The 19,290-nt window shown below is 46.6% G+C and overlaps 1 protein-coding gene across 4 annotated transcripts in view; it reads right to left on the bottom strand.

Moving 5' to 3' along the window:
• sgsm1a (small G protein signaling modulator 1a) overlaps positions 1–14,122 on the bottom strand; it is a 40,495-nt gene extending 26,373 nt beyond the window's left edge. For all 4 annotated transcript variants that reach the window (XM_076999120.1, XM_076999121.1, XM_076999122.1 and 1 more), the window contains exons 1-3: positions 14,005–14,122; positions 13,854–13,897; positions 3,245–3,320 (exon numbers count right to left, since the gene is read on the bottom strand). In XM_076999120.1, the coding sequence (XP_076855235.1) occupies positions 3,245–3,320; positions 13,854–13,897; positions 14,005–14,017 (133 nt within the window). In that variant the 5' untranslated portion in view covers positions 14,018–14,122. The remainder of the gene's footprint in view (positions 1–3,244; positions 3,321–13,853; positions 13,898–14,004) is intronic.
• Between the last annotated feature and the right edge of the window lie 5,168 nt (positions 14,123–19,290).

The raw sequence follows: 19,290 nt of genomic DNA, 5'->3' as shown, positions 1-19,290 counted from the left end.
TGTGTGTGTGTGCGTGCGCGCGTGTGTGTGTGTGTGTGTGCGTTGGGCCACGGTAGTGCCACTTATAAAAAATGCAGCCCCACTGACAGTGCTAATGGCTGCTACAGCATGCGTTACCGTGGCGACACGCAGCCCCCCCCCCCCCCCCCTCCTGCCCCCGCTGGCCCGAGGCACTGGCCGCTGTGGTGTTAAAGTGGCGGAAAGCTCCAGAAACCCACGGAACCTTCCGGGGCCGAAAACATACCCACCGCAGGGGGTGCTTTCCTCCTCCATTACGTGTGTCCACTACTGTCATATGAGCATTCAGAGCCCCAGGGCGCAGGACCACACCGGCTCCACTGGCAGCTGAGGACTACATTTCCCACGTGCCCCAGTATAGAATCAGAGCTGCTGTCTGGTCCTAATGTATAATACTTCAAGAACAGACCTGCTGATGGCTTTGGACCAATTCTGTTTCTCTGGGTGTTTTCGGATCTGGTTTGATTTGGTTAGCTTTGGTTTGACCCAGGGCGGCACGGTGGTGTGGTGGTTAGCACTGTCGCCTCACAGCAAGGTGGTCTGGGTTCGATTCTCGGTCTGGGCTGCTCTGTGTGGAGTTTGCATGTTCTCCCTGTGCCTGTGTGGGTTTCCTCCGGGTTTCCTCCCACAGTCCAAAGACATGCGTGTTAGGTTGATTGATCATGCTAAATTGCCCGTAGGTGTGAGTGCGTGCGTGTGTGTTGGCCATGTGGTGGACTGGCGACCTGCCCATGGTGTACCCTGCCTTCGTCCGGAGATGTTGGGATTGGCTCCAGCCCCTGACTAGCGGGATTAAGCGGTTCAGATAATAGATGGATGTATGGTTCGACCCAACCAAACTCTGGCGCTCTGTTAGAGCAAAAATGCTGCCTGAGGCCCATAGAGCAAATCAGACTCGCTTCACTTCCAAACAATCTCCGATGTATTTCCTCTGAAGTGTGAACACAGTGTGAATTAGAGGCACCAAACACAGGACGTTATGTCGGACGACGTGACCCTGAAACATCGTGAACGAGGACAGAGCGTTGGTAGAGAAAATGAGCCGAGGTGAGTCATCACTGAGGTGGACACACGTCTCATTACCGTCTGGTCCAACTGTCTGACTGCGGCAAAGAAAGTTACATCGGAAACGTGGAAGCTAGAGTCAGTACCGGTGTACGATAGCTAGTGCTATTTGGGACGTTCTGTTTGTCCCCCTGGAAAAGGACCAAGAAGACCCTTTTCCTGTGAGACGTGTTAAGTGTCTGGTGCTGTATGTACAGGATAATAAACAGCTGTCTGAATTGTAGCTTTACTTTTCCTGTAAGCTTTCACCATGCCAAGTTCCTGTTGTGTTCTTTTATATTGAAAATGAAAGTAAGTCTAAATGTAATTTAATGTAATGGTTTGTTCCAAGAGGAATCTGTATTACACTGAGAAACATAAAAATGGCCACGTCTTCAAAATGGCTTTGTACCAGAGGAACTCCTCATGCTCTTTTGAGTCCTTAATGCATGTCTCAGCTGCAGGAATAGAGTGAGAGAACAGGGGAGGAGACGAGGTGAAGAGAGAACACGAGAGAGGAATGAGAGTGGAGAGGAGAAGAAAAAGCATTTGATACAGAGTTGATACAAACAACACACTCCCCTGAAACACTGCTTGGAAAGAGAGAGAGAGATACACAGACACACGCACACACACACACACACATTGTCGCTGATCCAAGCCCCCTTGCTGTAATTGTAGCCAGTGTGACATTTAAAAAAAAGTGTTTACTGAACAAATGTGTTCGTGGTGGGGGAGGCGCACGCACCAGGCGGGTTAAATAAAGGAACACTGCATTTACTTCAGCGTATCAGTCGTGTAGTGAGGGCAGGAGAGGAGGGCTCTACTTTGGTTAGGCCACTGCTGTTCCACATCCTGGTACTTGCAGTTTCAGCAACACTAGCCCCGCCCACCTTCAACCAATCCCATCAAAAGTGCTCTGAAGTCCCGTCCATCTTCAACCAATACCATCAAAAGCAATATGTAGCCCCGCCCACCTTCAACCCAGTGTCTTCAAAAGTGCTACGTGTAAACTGTAACTAGCTCCTCCTCCCACTGCCTGTGGATGTTGGCGCTAACAAGCGCTACAGTGAGCGTGTTAGCAGGCGGCTGCGGGTTCGCTCCGCAGATTCGATGCGCCCACGAGTGGCTCCTCGACGCTCGAACCCCCAAGCGACACTTAACGCCAGGTTGGTATTAACACGGTGTGTTAGCAAGGGAGTTTATTATTAGGACATGATGATCACTGTGAACTGCGACGTCATGACACGCTTGTCCTAACACTCACATGCCAGTCCTGTGTGTGTGTGTGTGTGTGTGTGTTTGTGTGTGTGTGTGTGTGTGTTGGTTCTTCAGAGCACCTTCTCCAGAGAGGTCCAGATCTTTAACCCTTTAATCACCACACATTTTAATCTGGCCTGCCCAACTCCTGGCCTCTGCCCTACTTTTCTCCCGCTCTCCTTGTCTCTGTCCCTCCCTCTCTCTCTCCTTCTGTGGCTCTTTCCTCTTCCTCATCTTCCTCATCCTCTCTCCTCTCTACTCAATGTTGACCTTCCTCCACACATCTTTCACCAGCGCCTGATGAAACACAAACGAATGTACTGCAAACATGACCAGCGTCTCCTTATCTCAAAGAGCGAGACACAGAGAGACAGAGAGAGAAAATGAGAAAATAGGAGAGATCAAGAGATTGGGTGTTCTGTGATCATGTCATGTTGCCTACCTCTAACATTTAGTAAACAGAAACAGCAGGTAAATAAAAGCAGGACCAGACCAACAACAAAAGCTCTTTCACACTCAGACACCTTCAGTGCTGATACACACGGATGCTCCGTCTCCGTCGTGAAAGCCTGCTTTCTTCAGGGCTGTTAGAGGAACCTTCTAAAAGTACCACGCAACAGATGCTTGTGTGTGTGTGTGTGTGTGTGTGTGTGTGTATATATGTGTGTGTACCTGCTTATGAATTATCCCACCTCCCACAATCCTCCCATCATACACATACACTTCACACACACACGCACACACACATTACACAGACCATAAAGCAGAGATAAAGGTGTTTGTCACAACACACCATATATTAGTCTGCGTATTGATGCGCGTAGACTCCATAAGTCCTTCTGAGGCGCAGAAGCCTCCAGAGTCTACGTGGTAATGTAGTCTCACGTTTGTACTGAAGAGTGGAGACGTATCTTCTACTCACCACAGAAGGACACGATGTGGCTACTGTCTTCATGAACAAACTTCCGTGTCACTGCTTCCTCCATGATTTGCTTGACCTGTGATGAACACACACACACACACACACACACATACACACACACACACACACACACACACACACACACACAGCAGTACAAACATTTATATTTAAATTTACGGCATTTAGCAGACGCTCTTATCCAGAGCGACTTACAAAGTGTTTTGCACAGATGCAAAGACTAATAAAGCAAATGTCTAGTAAATGGCACAGGGCATTCACACCTGTCCAAAAACTCTTTAGAGAGAGAGAGAGAGAGAGAGAGAGAGAGAGAGAGAGAGAGAGAGAGAGAGAGAGAGGGAGAGAGGGAGAGAGAGAGAGAGTGAGCGGGAGAGAGAGAGAGCTTATTAAGGCAAGGAGAAAGGTGGTGAGAGGAGGGGACACAGTAGCTCAGCTAAACTCCACTAAACCATTTGGAGCATTTCTGCCTTCTATTACCCCCCCCTGCTGGTGGCCTCCGAATCCTGCCATCTGCACCCACGCCTGTGCCCACACACACACACACACACACACACACACACACACACACACACACACTCCTGTGCCTGCAGCACAGTGGTGCCTGGCTGTGAAAGCGATTACCCTGCTGATTGGCTGGCTGAGAGGGCAGCTGCTGATTGGCCCCCTGTGGGGCCACTGCTAATTTCCTGTGGATGTGTGTTTTTCCTTGCTGCTAGATTACACAAGCATCAAAGCACCGGGGGATGGAGAGTAATGACGTACGAAACAAAAAAAGACACACACACACACACACACACACACACACACACACACACAGGGAGTTTCCTGGTGCTTTTTCTCACAGGTAATAATGCCTCAGACGTCTGTAGGCTGAATCTAAACTCTTGCCCTAGTGTTCTAAGATATCACAAATGCCAGGCAGACAAAAATAGTTTAATCTCAGTAATCCTGTCATTGCATTGATCTCCTCCCCCACAGACATTCGATCTCCATGAAGCGCTGGACAGTCTCCATGAGCACCACCATCAGGCCCTGACGTGACCTTTGACTCCATGTGCCCCCAGAGGCATGACATGAGGGGGTGTGCAACCATGCGGGGTCATTTCCCAGCATGCTCTCCTCTCACATGCCCTTAGGGAGTGGGCCGACACTTTTTGATGACCCATTTAATACCTGGACAGACCCGCCTGTCTCACCGCTTAACCATGAGCAGTGAACACAGCTTCCCATCAGCTGGGTTTTTTTTCAAATTTGTTTGGAATAACTGAAAAAAAAAAAAAAAAAAGCAGAAAAGGTTCACCGAACAGCTCCTATCTCATCTGGCTCATTTCGAAACACATAATCCTAAAGGGTTCATGCAAGCTTATTCTTCATGGCTGCTATCTGCCTCCTGTCTCCCCCCCCCCCCCCCCCCCCCCCCCCCCGACTCAGACAAATTTACCCCGGTGTGCGTGACTGGGATTTATTGGTCTTGTGAATACCAAGGCGTGTGTGAGGACTCGGGCGGCATGGTCTCAAACCCCCAGGCTGGATCTATTATTGAAGAGTCCAAGCAGCAGGAGGTAGTCAATGGCATTGCTGCTGCGAAGGTGTAGAGAACACCAGGTCTCCACTAGCTCGGAGTGAGGGGTGGAGCCTGGAACTCGGGGAGGGGCCTGGGGGAGGGGAGGGAGAGGGGGAGGAGCATAGAGCTGGGGATTCATGGAAAAACAAGAAAATTTGGGAATTACTATTCGAAACACACATAGAGGTACATCAGAGATTTCTGAAGTGGAGGGGTCAATCTCTCAGCAAAAGGTCTCAACTTTTAATCTTCTACAACTGTGCTCTAAAGGTCAAGATAAAGGTCAAGATACTGACCTTGGATGAAGCTATGTCCGAGTTAACACTGATCAACACACACAATCAACATATGTGATCAGTCCTGGTCAACACACACAATCAAGACTCATCATACATGACCAACACAGGTTCCTACCTTTATGATGGGTAGTTTGTTGTGTCATGTGTTTTCCCTCTAATCGAACACTACACTGTGCTGTAGTCTGTTGCGGAAAGTATTACTATCATAAACCACTTCCTGCACGGTGGGAATTGGTTGCTAACGGTTTCACTTCATAATTGGTTGAAAGGGAGGCATTCTAGGCAGGTCTGTAAAGTTTGGCCGTCTCCTGTAAATATCTGGCTTCTGTAAAGATCAACCTTGTTGCCACTAAAGATCTTGCTCTGCTTTTCAAAGCAGAAGTGGATTTATGCTGCCACACATAAACCCGCTCCTGCTGCAACACAGAGCAGGTCACAGTTCTAGCAGCCCCTGAGGAGACAAGGGCTACGGGATCAAGTTGGAAAAAGAAGGCCATCGCCAGGGCAACCTGTCCACACGAGCGTGTCATCCTCATCCGTGGGGATGGGGTCGAGGGGGGCGGAGCCCATGAGAGGAACCCAACTGCAAACCTTCAGAGACCTTCCACCTCCGCATGAGGAAGTGGATCCAAGTGTTTGAATTCCACAGACGTCCACCGCGAGAAAACGTCACGGAGGCGACTCACAGCTAGGGCACTCACAATAAGGGCACTCGCAGGTAGGCCACAGAGAGCGACTCCACACCCATGGCAACGTGACAGGCTCCTGAAGGGCTAAAAGCTGGTTTGTGACACCCCTGATTGGAGCTTAAATGGGGAAGGCAGAGTGTGTTCCAGGCAGGAGTCAAGCAGCCTGCCTGATGGGCGTGATGAGGTCACTGATGGGCGTGATGAGGTCACTGATGGGCGTGATGAGGTCACTGAGAGTGGAATAACGGCGCTGAAAACACCAGAAGAAGAACCAGTGTGCGCACGCACTGCTGACTCAGATTAAGGAAGAAATATGTTGGAAATGTACCAGTCTGATGCTTGTGCTTGTGAACAGCTTGTGTGTGTGTGTGTGTGTGTGTGTGTGTGTGTGTGTGTGTGTGTGTTGTGTGTGTGTGTGTGTGTGTGTGTGTGTGTGTGTGTGTGTGTGTGCATGTGAGTGTGTGTGTGTGCGTGTGGGTGTATGTGTGTGTGTGAAAGAATCAGTCCTAACTTTTTAAGATGGTTGTCATCTTTTATTTTTTTATATTTTCTTTTGGGACACTTTGTATTGAGTCCTCAGAAATGTCAGCAGAAGTCTACAGGCAAAAGACAATTAATTGTAAAGAAACAACTTAGACTAGCAAGTTATTTAACATTTTAAAATGCTACTTACTTCAAGGTCATAATTTTAAAACAGAATAAACCAAACCAGAAAGACCATAAACTGACAGATAAAGGAGGAGGGAGCCAGAAACCTGATCTATGAGCCGTTATACAAGAGGAGGAGAGGAGAGGAGAGGAGGGGATAGGAGGAGAGGAGAGGAGAGAAGGAGAGGAGGAGAGGAGAGGAGTGGAGAAGAGAGGAGGAGATAGGAGGAGAGGAGAGGAGGAGAGGGCTCCCATCAGACCAGACATGCAGCCTTTCAAACACTGGGGTGAAGGTGGCGGCTGAATTGTTCGCCCACTGAAACACAGCATGACTTGCCACATAGACTGAAAAGAAGACAACTAAAAACACTCTCAGGATATGTGTGCACACTCAAACACACAAGCGCACAAGTGCACAGGAACTACTGGGACAGTAAGGCAAGACAGGTGTTGAGACGGTTGAATGGTCATTATCGAGCGCTATCAAGGGGGGCAGCATCAATGAAACCTCAGCACAGGCCATCCTCTATGATCCTACCAGCCAATGATGGTGGAGAATAAACAGGAAGTGCATGGGGCAGGAGGAGGAAGAGGCGGGGTCTGAGTGCTGGACTGGAGACTCTGGGACCGCCTGCTTGAACAGCAGAAGACCAAACCTGTAAGTGCACATGCACACGCTCTTAAACGTATACTGGCCTCCAGTGACTGATTCAAGAGCAGAGATGTTGGTATTCTGGAGCAAAGTTTCCATTAAAACCAGAGAGCAAATGTGTGTGTGCATGTGTGTGTGTGTGTGTGTATGTGTGTGTGTGTGTGGTGTGTGTGTGTGTGTGTGTGTATGTGTGTGTATGTGTGTGTGTGTGTGTGTGTGTGTGTGTGTGTGTGTGTGTGTGTGTGTGTGTGTGTGTGTGTGTGTGTGTGTGTGAGAAAGCAAAAGTCCAGTTCTCCTGTGATTCTGTAGTCGCTGACGTCTCGGAACCATGACAAAGGTTTCCATGGAAACAGCATGCGTCGCAACATGTCTCGCATCCTGGTGAGAGCTGGCCAGATCACTCGCTGTTTCTGGACATGTGTGTGTGTGTGTGTGTGTGTGTGTGTGTGTGAGTGTGTGTGAGTGTGTGTGTGTGTGTGTGTGTGTGTGTGTGTGTGTGTGTGTGTGTGTGTGTGTGTGTGTGTTTGTGATGTTGCACTAAGCAGGGCTAGTAAGTGAGAATCACACACTGCCTGGTCCAGCCTTAGCTACAGAGAGTGTGAGAAACTGGTCTGTGCCGAAAAAGGCAGTGTTAGTGTGTGTGTGTGTGTGTGTGTGTGTGTGTGTGTGTGTGTGTGTGTGTGTTTGTGTGTGTGTGTGTGTTTTCACAGCTCACGGTAATTAAAATACCTCACCCCAACTCTTCACCATAACTCGATCAGAGAATAACAACTCAAATGACTCTTGCTGTATATATATCAACTTAGCATAACTTAGCAGCACATCCCATAACAGCTTTGTTTAACAGTGCAGTCAACCGAGAGACACCACTCTCTGCTCAGGAAACAGTAGCTTTGCTAATCAAGAGTTCAGCTCCATTCGGTTCCTAATTGGCATTAATTTAATGAAATGCTTAACGAGGAGATTAACGAGGAGTAAAGTGTGAGGTGCAAGATGTTGTAAGTGGTCATATGTGAGGGGTCACTGAAAAATTACCCAACAGACCCTCACTTCACCCACAGGGCTTCTTACCATTCAGTGGGAAACTCACGGTGCTCTCACAGTGCTCTCATGGTGCTGCCCAACACTATATCCTCCAAGAACCACAGCTGCTGTCTGCTTAATAACAGATCAATAACCCAGCAGTCCAGATTATGCAGATAGCAGCTGGAAGGCATGAAAACTGCTGTGTGAGGGAAGCTGATTTTGCAGTGTTATTTGTCATGGTGACCTGCACAATGATGGGTCTTGTGAAGGCTGTATTAGTGCACAATGGGATATCTGTAATGAGAAAGGCTCTCAATTTGACTAATGTACTCACGCCCGAACAATCATATTTTCAACGGTGGGATTCTGGCCAAGAAGAGCTTCTGAGACAAGGCATGAGTGTGACAGTGTGGATCAGTTTGGAGTAATGCGGGGTAATGTGGAATAGTGTAGAGTAATATACAGCAGTGTAGTGTAATGTAGTGTAGAGTAGTGTAATGTACAGTAGTGTTATGTAGCGTAGTGTAATGTAGAGTAGTGTAATGCAGAGTAGTTTAATGTAGAGTTATGTAGAATATTGTAATGTAGAGTATTTTAATATAGAGTAATATAGAGTAACAATGTAGAGTAGTGTAATGCAGAGTAGTGTAATGTAGAGTTATGTAGAGTAGTGTAGAGTTATGTAGAGTAGTGTAATGTAGACTATTGTAATATAAAGTAATATAGAGTAACAATGTAGTTTACACTAATTACACTACTCTACATTACTCTACACTACGCTACATAACACTTATGTAGCGTAATGTAGTGTAATGTAGAGTTATGTAGAGTAGTATAGTGTAGAGTTATGTAGAGTAGTGTAATGTAGAGTATTGTAATATAAAGTAATATAGAGTAACAATGTAGAGTAGTGTAATGCAGAGTAGTGTAATGTAGAGTAGTGTAGAGTAATGTAGAGAACTGTAATGCAGAGCAGTGTAATGTAGAGTTATGTAGAGTAATGTAGAGTAGTGTAATGCTGAATAGTGTAATGGAGTTATGTAGAGTAGTGTAATGTAGAGTATTGTAATATAGAGTAATATAGAATAACAATGTAGAATAGTATAATGTAGAGTAGTGTATGTAGAGTAGTGTAATGTAAAGTAATATAGAGTAACATAATGTAGAGTAGTGTAGAGTAATGTAGAGTAGTGTGGAGTATTGTAGAGTAGGGTGGAGTAGTGTATTATAGTGTAATATAGAGTAGTGTAGAGTAGGATAGAGTACTGTAGAGTGGGGTGATGTAGTGTAGTGAAATATACAGTAGTGTAGAATGGTATAATGTAGTGTAGTGAAATACAGAGTAGGGTGGAGTAGTGTATTATAGTGTAATATAGAGTAGTGTAGAGTAGGATAGAGTACTGTAGAGTGGGGTGATGTAGTGTAGTGAAATATACAGTAGTGTAGAATGGTATAATGTAGTGTAGTGAAATACAGAGTAGTGTAGAGTAATATATATAGAGTAATATAGCTTAGTTCACGCCACACTTCCACCACTAACAGACACAACTGATCTATCAACTATCAGTTTTTCTCAAAGTCTGTAGCATTTTTAAATCAACAAGTTGGTTTCCTGTTAGGTTTCCATCATTATTAATACTGGGTTTTACATGTCAGCCAAGGGAATCACATTAACATTAGCAAGACATTTCAGAAGAGTAGCATCTCTGAGCTACATAATCTGAGCAATGCAGCATGGACTAAATGATTCTGCAAGCACAGACCCACTGGTGAGAAGCGTTTCAGAGCAGAGGGCATCTGGAAATCCCCATTATGGAGCCATTACACACACACAGACGGGCCGTCTGCAACTGGGGCCGGGAAATTACTGCAGAACATGTGCATGCAGGGCTGTGTGAAGGTAAAACATCTGGCATGTACAGAACTGCCCTGGAAGGCTTCACTGCCATCATCTACCTGTCTGAGAGCCTAGTAAAGTACCACTCACACAGCACAATGACCAGATCCATCTACCCTTTTCTCCCAGATCCCAGTCGATTCCCTGGATCACAGGGATGCATCATGGGATTGGAGGAGCCAGTCTTCCCATGGCTATTGTGACTGCACAATTGTCACAGGTACACGCTGATCTTTAAGAAAGAATGACGTGGTGAGATGATGAGGAGTGGGTTACAGCTTGAGCCGCACATGGGCTTCACGTCTCATTTGTCTCTCATTGCGAGAGCACGACATCTTTTTATTCTCCCGCTGACAAAACGTGTTATCTTTCTTTTGGCCTGCCGGCAAAGCAGGAACTAAATTCGAGACAAATCTTATCAGCGCAAAGTAATTAAGGCTTGGAGAGAGACAAAAACAGCAGCATCAAAAGTGATTAAGGGAAGAACACTGATGTAGGACCTCCTCTGGAGGGCGCTAGTGAGAAATCAGAGCTGGACCTCACCAGGGTGTATCCACAGAGATGTACACAGAGCACTGTCCTGTAGGTGCAAATAAGTGGAGTTCGCAAGAGAACCCTCGAACCCTCGAACCCTCGAACCCTTGAACCCTTGAACCCTTGAACCCTTGGTCGGTCATGTTTTGTCACCTCCAGCCTCGGTGTGGTGTCAGAACTCAGTCACGTGTGACCTGGATTGGAGGAGGCCGTTCCTCTGGTTTTATGTGCTTGAAACTTCAGCTTTGTCACGTATGCTGAGGATTTTACTTTTGCCGTGGCACTCATTAAACACGTGTGAGGATAAGCCTGAGAGGTCACGTGACCCTGCTTCTGACATACTTTGGTGGAAATTAGATGCAGCCATAACGACATCTTTATTGGACTTTAATTAAACACTGGAGGCTGGATTTCCAGTCAGCTGAACCTACAGTCTACAAAGGAGGAAAACCTCCGATGGTTGTGTAATTCAGACAGTTGTGAGGTTTATTATTTCTCTCAGGAAAGCAGCACTCGGTGTGTGCGTAAATGTGTGTGTGTGTGTGTGTGTGTGTGTCGTGTGTGTGTGTGTGTGTGTGTGTGTGTGTGTGAGCCTGGGAACCTTTGGCTACTGTAATTTATTATAATTGGTATGTGAGGTGAAAACCTGTCCATCCAGTAAGGTCGTTTCTGATAGCGTGACCTCAGGTCACTGTAAGGAAAGGCAGCTCACAGGCCAAAGCAAACACACACCGAGCTGCGGCCTGGTGTGTGTCCAGGCACTCTGCGTACACGCCTCTTACTCTGTGTCAACACAGATGTGTGTGTGTGTAAGGGGAGAGACAGAGAGAGAGAGAGAGGATGAAAGAGAGCGCGAGAGAGAGAGGGTGAGGCCTGTGTAAACAGCCCCAAGCAATGCAGCCAAGCACTTCAAGCCACAGGCATAATAATCAAACCCAGCACTAGACCGATTGATCAGAAAAGCAGAGAGAGGAAGATCCAGAGAGAAGCCTGATCTGTGAGGGCTACAGCCAACAGGTAAGTATGGCTCCCATCCAGACCGCCAGCCTGCACCATCAGTGATGGGAACCTAGGATGAGTTCTCATTAGGGGCACTACATGGAGAGGTGGTGACTGGACCCCGCCACTGCAGCTCATGTCATGTACATCGGACAGTGGCACAGGAACAGAATGTCAGGAAGGGGGCGTGTGCCCCAAGTGGAGGTCAACTTTTTTGTTTCCTTTTAGCCAAGGGAAATGATTGGAGAGGTGTGACGGGGCACGGGGCCACTGCCTGCTTCTGAGCGCGGGGGCACTGCGTGGGAAGGCAACAGGGAGACACAGTCACCCTCCAGCTGAGCTCAGAGGGAACATGAGGTGGAACAGGGCCCGGGATTTATGAGTCCCAACTGGGCTGTTTCCAGCCAGCAGCCGGTCCCCCGCCAGGGTCGGTCCCCTCTCCCCGCCCCACCCCACCCCCCTCCCCTGGGGTGGCTTCCGTGTGCCAGGAGGGAGAGACGCACGGAGTAGATCTACGATGTCGCACTCTGAAAATGAACTGATCATAAATAAGCATCAGTCATCTTTACAGAGACGGGGGAAGGGATAAAGAGAGAGAAGAATTGAGAGGGGGAGAGAGATAGAGAGAGAGGGATGCAGGTGGGGGAGAGAGTGAGAGAGGGAGGGAGGCAGGGGAGAGAGAGGGGGGAGACAGGGAGTGAGAGAGAAGAAGAGGGAGGGAGGTGGGGAGAGGGAGAGATTGAAATAGAGAGAAAAAGCAAGGCAGAGAGCAAGAGGCAAAGAGTGATTGAAAAAAAGAGAAAATGAGAGAGAGAGGGGAGAAGAAGAATGGGAAACAGAGAGACAGAAGAGAAAGAGTGGTGTAAAAAATATGAGATATTGTAGGGAAATCTTCATCAGTGATATATATAAAGTTACATAATCCATTCTGTTTATCTTCTGATGTCACACTTCAGAAAAATGAATGATTGACTGATTATAGCATTTATGTTTCACCACACACACACACATGCACACACAACTTAATCCTCAATTGCATAACTTATATGCATATCTTATAGACCAGTGTCTCTTGCATGCCTGAAATCTTACTACAGTGAACTATAGTTTAATTTCCTCTAGTGATGTTTCCATGAGCATTGAATTCAGAAGACCTTTGACACATATCCCAGAACATGAATATGTGTATCAAATATGAATATGAACATGAATATGTATATCAAATGCCACATATACAAACTAGAAAGAGACGTGTTCCCTTTCCATCTTCCTCTCTCTCCCTCTCACACGTGCACACACGCACACACAAAGAAAGAGTATAATTTCTTCTTCTTTCAGTATGTTCATGTTTTTCTGTTATTGTTGGGACAGCTGATCACTCACTCATTAAAATTAAATTGCATATACGCGTGCACGCACGCAAACGCACATATGCACACAAGCACGCGCACAATGCAAGTTGATCACACTTTCAACTAAGCCAGCAATCAGCATCCAGTTGAGGAAAGATGAAAATTAAGGCAACACTCAGAGTTACACACAACTTCCTGTCTCTCGACGAGGTATCACAAAGGCAGTTCAAAGCATGAACTAATAAAATCAACGAGGTAAACGTATGGCCGATCGTACTTGAACGTATTTTGCAACGCGGTGTTTTGAAACGAAGTACCGCGTCTTCATCTTTTATGATTGTATTTCAGACCTTCTGTGCAGCAGTGGATGATGAACTGTTGTCGGGTCACATTTAATAACAGGGTTTATGGAAGCCACCCAAGAAATCAAAGACCACTAGTCTTAAATCTGAAGACATCGCATCGTATAATCTGACATTGGTAGAGAAATTCGCTTCTTAAGACTAGATACTACACTCCAAGAGCGCTTTGGGAAAGAATCAAATGCTAAAAGGTTGGGTAAGAAACTGTTCAGGAAAGGAAGCAATCGCTGCACAACGCGCAATCAAGAGAGCGCAGATCATTCGCGGAACAGGCCACTTGTACGGAGCGCATAACGCCCATATTTCACCATGTTTGGCAGGAGGAAATGCATTCTAGGTTATTTAAGACCCATTCATAACAAACGCCAATAAGTAGCTGTTCCTTAAGCGCGTCGTCTGTTCAGATGATCATAAAAACCCTGCGCTTTGATCAACGCGCACCTGGGCATGCATTCTGGAAACGACCACGTTTAAGAGACTTTAGTCACCCGACGGGTCACGTGGTGATAGTTTAAGGTGTAGGCTCGCGCCGCCGTGTTTACACGCGCTGGTGTATTTTTCACACCCACCTCCTTCTTCACGTTCCGCAACAGTCTCTGGCGGGTTTCGGCTTCTGAAATGATAAAAAAATAGTTGAAATAGTTGATACATCAAAACCCAACAATGAGTATAAAAGTCTACTTTTGGCAAGTCGTAGCGGTAAAAGACATTTCCTCTCACCTGGCGTTGCCATGGCTGCGGTGGCTCGAGCGTAGCTCCTCACTGCGCTCTGCGCGACTGAATTTTCCAAACGGGAACACCGAACAGGGCGCGCGCCGCCTGCTCCAATACGCCATTTAAAGACACACACACACACACACACACACACACACACACACACACACACACACACACACACACACACACACACACACACACACACACACACACACACACACACACACACCTGCCACTGACCCTGACCCTGCCGACCCGTCCTCAGATCAGAACATTATTACAACATATCATTATATTATTTAGACATATTCTATTAGTTTAAGCCTATTATTTTATATACCCTTCTCAAGCCCGCTGTGAATTTGACTGTTACAGCAGAAACAACACTATAAATCAGACTCTCTTCACGTGACACTTTCTCCTATAGGACATTTGCACGTTTACGTTTCGGAAGTCTAGTTGTCACTGGTTATTCTATTAGTCTAACAACGAGTTATCTTATTTTTTTATAACTGTTCACAGTGACAACAGTACCAGCTAGTTATATTGTTATTAGGCTGATGTTGTAAAACCGTAATGACATCTTGTGCTGCTTTTCTCGCAAACATGTTTTTTCTGAGCTTTTAGTACAGATGGGTTAAAACTCTGAAGCAGCCGAGCCCTCCCGAATATGGGTGGTGGAATATTTGGCTGTGAATCCTTGATAAGATATGTTGCCAAGCAACCTCATGGCGCCCCATGGTACGGGTAATTGAAGCCCCGCCGCCCCTCCTCACGCCCTTAACCCCGCGCGCGCGAGCTCGCCTTCCACTTGCTTGTGCACAAAAAGAATGAAAAAGGCAAAGCTCGTAAACGAACTCTATTTTGGTTTGATAAAGCACTTACAAGGGTGCGGGGGGATGTTTGGCGATGATTACTCGATAAATACTGTTTATACGGAAAAAGCTGTATCATTCGGATAAAGATTTACTTTATATACAGAGGAGTTGAAATATTTCCCCTGGTAACGTAATTAACAGGTCAGAGTTTCATTGTCAGTGTCTAAATAGGCTATAAAGTTGTCAGTACAAGTCAAATGTATTAGTCATCGCTCATATCAGTGCATTAGTTGGGCCCCTTGCGCCACCTTGTGGTCATTAGAAACAATAGCGTTTACGGAGTATATATATATATATTGTTTTTAGAAAAATTGCCCTTAACGCAAAGTATCCAGGCTAAGCAATTTTCAAGCAATGCCTGGTTCCAAGGAGTCTAATAAAAAAGAAAGACCAAAAATTCACAGATAAAACTGTGTTTGGTAAAACTTTATTTCTATGAAAAAATGCCTGATTTAAAAAATCTGTTGTAAAGGTAACGCACTTATGACAGGTTAAACGCTAAAAACTAAAAAGAACAAAAGACGGCGGTGAATTTCTTAGTGCCCACTAGGTGGCGACGTTCAAATACTCAATGCACATTAGATAAACCATCAGGTGGCACAACTCCTGAGGTTTCTAGACATGACCATGTTTACCTGTTGATCGTGAGGCCCCAGGCTGCAGCCTGTATAACTTAATCCGGCATGAGTGTAGGAAGATTATCCCGGTCTGACTGGGCACGTGTGGGCCAGCCCCGGGAAGGAGCCGTCACGTGCATTAGCTAGCGAAAGAGCGCGCACATAATACGGGTGGACACTGAGTAACGGAGACACTTCACGGTTGGTATCACTTAGAACAGCACGATCCAATCTCCCTCATTCACACACACACACACACACACACACACACACACACACACACACACACACACACACTCTCTCTCTCTCTCTCTCTCTCTCTCTCACTCACACACACACACACACACACACACACTCTCTCTCTCTCTCTCTCTCTCTCTCTCTCTCACTCTCTCTCTCTCACTCTCACACACACACACACACACACACACTCTCTCTCTCTCTCTCTCTCTCTCTCTCTCACTCACACACACACACACACACACACACACACACACACACACACACACACACACACACACACACACACACACACACACACAGTAGCAATGAAGAAGCACAAAGCAGATTGATCGAACTGCCAGTTTGAGACTACGTGCTCAAAGGACCGTTCAGATCGTGGCGCTTTGTTGGCTGCGTTTACTGCAGTGACAGATGCTGTGGCGAGAAACGAACTACGGACACGCGCTCGGTACAGTCCGCGCGAGGCCGGTAGCCCGTGTGCCATCTGCCGTCGATTCAATGGGCGACGACAGAATGTGCCCACGAGCGTCCAGGGAAGGGGGGCAAAACTGAGCGCGTGCTTTTTTTAATCATTTCTCCCGCAAAACAAAGTTTGCAGAGTTTGCTGTACAGTATTTAGATTACTCGGTCCACGCACAAACACTGGCATCGCTAATGACAATACTAAGACATACTTGATGGGCCTGTGCTGTTTGGACAGATCGATGATGTTGACTCGGACGACTGTCGATATATGAATGTCAGCCAGGATGGAAGTAGTTTGATCGGGTTTGATGTGATTTTGTTGCATGTTGCTTGAAAGACATCAGCTACCGAGCAACAAACGAGGAGGTGGAGACACGGAAGTGGAGATATTCGAACAGCTTTCCTTCTAAGTATAGGACCATGCCGACTAGTTAGACATCAGTGCTTGTCCCTGCCATGCCCCAGGTCCCATGTCCTGTTCTGCCCGGTCCCGCCCCTCTGGTCTGTCCTGTGTCTGCTGTTCCTGTCCCTCGCCATGTACCATGGTTCCCTGTCCTGTCCTAGTCTGGTTCGCACGCTTTGAGGGGGAGTAATGTCACGTAGGGCTACGCCCCCCTCTCCCCGCTGTCACTCCAATGTCTGTTCCTCGTGTTTTCTGTTATTCCTTGCCCATTAGTCCCGCTCCTGTCATCATTGTTAGCACCTGTCCCTAGTTTAGTTCCGTGTTCATATAGTCCCTGTATTTCCCCTGTCTGGTTGTCGGTTGTTTTGTCTACCAGTCGGCTTATGCTTTGTTCCTCCCTGTTCGCTGTTTTACGTGAGTCTGCTCTGTGTTTCTGTTACCCGTTCCGTGTTTCCCCGTTGTGTTGAGTCCAGTCTTGAAATGCCCATTTACTTGTCTAATCTGGATGGCTCTCCCGTTGTGACCTCTGCCAGCTACTTCGACTATGATTATGGAATGCCCTGTAATAAATCTCGCTCTTCTCAGCGTTTGTGTCCGTCTCCTCGCTGCGCAGCGCGAGAAACGTTACAGACGGCCATGGTGTTATTTAACAGGGTTCGTTAACTACATCTGCCATTAAACGCTAAGCCGTATGGTTACTAATTTAGGAATCAGACTAATAAGCGCAGTTATTACCTCAGCTAAACATGACCAAAGGAACTCCTGTAACTCAAAGTAACGTGTGATGTCACATGAGCCATGGTGTATAGAAGTTATCAAACAGTCATTAAAATATAAAAACAAGAGTGTCTTAAAGATATGATAACTCATTTGACATGTACGAAGCTTCAAGGTCAGGTGCCCAAAAGCTGCACATGTCGCATCTTAGGTTCAAACATCAATAAGGTCATGTGTGTCACGTAGGGCAACGCCCCCTCTCGTAGCTGTCACTCTGGGTTCCCTCATGTCCGTGTTCCCTGCCTGTTTGTCCCACCCTGCTCGTTTGTCTTCGTGTTTCCTTGTTTGTTGCCACGCCCCAGTGTCATTGCCATCACCTGTCCCTAGTTAGTTTCTATGTATAAAGTCCCAGTATTTCCCCAGTCCAGTATCCGTGATTTTGTCTACTTCGTGCCTTGTGCTTTGTCTATCCAGTTGTTCATGTTGTGAGTATTGTTTCCGCTGCCTGCATTCCTGCCTGTTCCGTGTTTCCCCGTCGTGTTTGGTTATTCTGTCTGAGTATGTCTGTTCGCGTTTCATGTCTGGACTGCCTGCCCGTTGTGACCCATGCCTGCTATTTCGACTCTGCCTCTGGAATTTCCTTTAATAAATCTCGCTCTCCTCCGCGTTTGTGTCCGTCTCCCTGTTCTGCGCTACGCAGAACGTTACAATGTGATAATAGCAACCAGAGTTAGAAGAACAGCCCCGACCTTGACAGAATAGCCCCTCCCCTCCGTATAATAGCACACATGGGGTGAGTTGAGAGTGGAGTGTTTTTCTAATGTCAGCTACACAGACTACGGGCTTGGCCTTCTGTTAAAACCTGCATCACATCATGGAAGATCATCTTTATTTATTAATTCCCCAACATTAGACTGAATTTGTTTCATCTGAAGGGCAATTTAATGGTGACGGAAAGTTCATGCCCTTTGACCTCTGTGACCATTGCCATACCCTTGGGTCTATTGTGTGTGTGGAGAACTAATGGCATACCCAGTGAAGAGGTAAATTAGCAGGGGGCTAATCTGCTGCCTCAGGGTGGGTGGTGGTAGTGGTGGGGGGGGGGGGGGTGTTGCCATGGATGCTGTGATTCACTGCAATGTTATTGGCTGAAATGCACATGGCTGAATCACCATGGATCTCTGCATTACTAAACATCTAACAAGGTGCAGTTCACTCCCTCACACAGCCATCTAAGTCTTCTAGAGAGGAAAGATGGGTGGATGGATGGATGGTTGGATGGATGGATGGATGGATGGATGGTTGGATGGATGGATGGATGGATAGATGGATGGATGGATAGATGGATGGATGGATTGGGCATTATGACTCCATGGCCCTTTTAGGGTGTGGAAGTTTCAGAATGACTACAACCAGGGGTAATATCCCAATTTGGAGGTATTAGAATGACAACAGAGATTTTGTGTTTTTGTGTGTGTGTCATCAGCCTTCGATGTCGCTGTTCTGGAAACGGGTCAACCGGTCCACCGGGACTTAGCTGCAGTCCAAGTTCCTTCACACACGTATTTTGCACATTTGTTGTTTTAGCCATTCACAGCCTGTAATGTGTTTCGTGACGTGACTTGCAGCCATAATGCTCAAGTAGGTCTTGGTGTAAGCCACACACTCTTAGAAGAGAAGTCTTAGAAGATAATCTTAGAAGACAGAAGATAGATAGTCTTAGAAGATAGAGTGTGGGAGGATATTCCAGCTAAATGACACCCAGGACATAACATGCAAAGACTCACACACTGAGGTTTTCCCACCAACTTATAACTCCTGAGGCCTAATACTGTTGGCACTTATGTGATGGTTGTTATTATCATCTGCTCCTAGTTTATCATTCAGTGGTAACAGCAGTAACTGTTATTATTTATTAATATTTAATATAAAATGGTAGAATTCTCCAAAAAGTCTTTCAGATGTT

The sequence above is a fragment of the Brachyhypopomus gauderio genome, chromosome 3, assembly GCF_052324685.1.
Source record: "Brachyhypopomus gauderio isolate BG-103 chromosome 3, BGAUD_0.2, whole genome shotgun sequence".
Taxonomy (NCBI): domain Eukaryota; kingdom Metazoa; phylum Chordata; class Actinopteri; order Gymnotiformes; family Hypopomidae; genus Brachyhypopomus; species Brachyhypopomus gauderio.
Note: the sequence above shows the minus strand (reverse complement) of the source record. Positions and strands in the feature narration are given on the sequence as shown.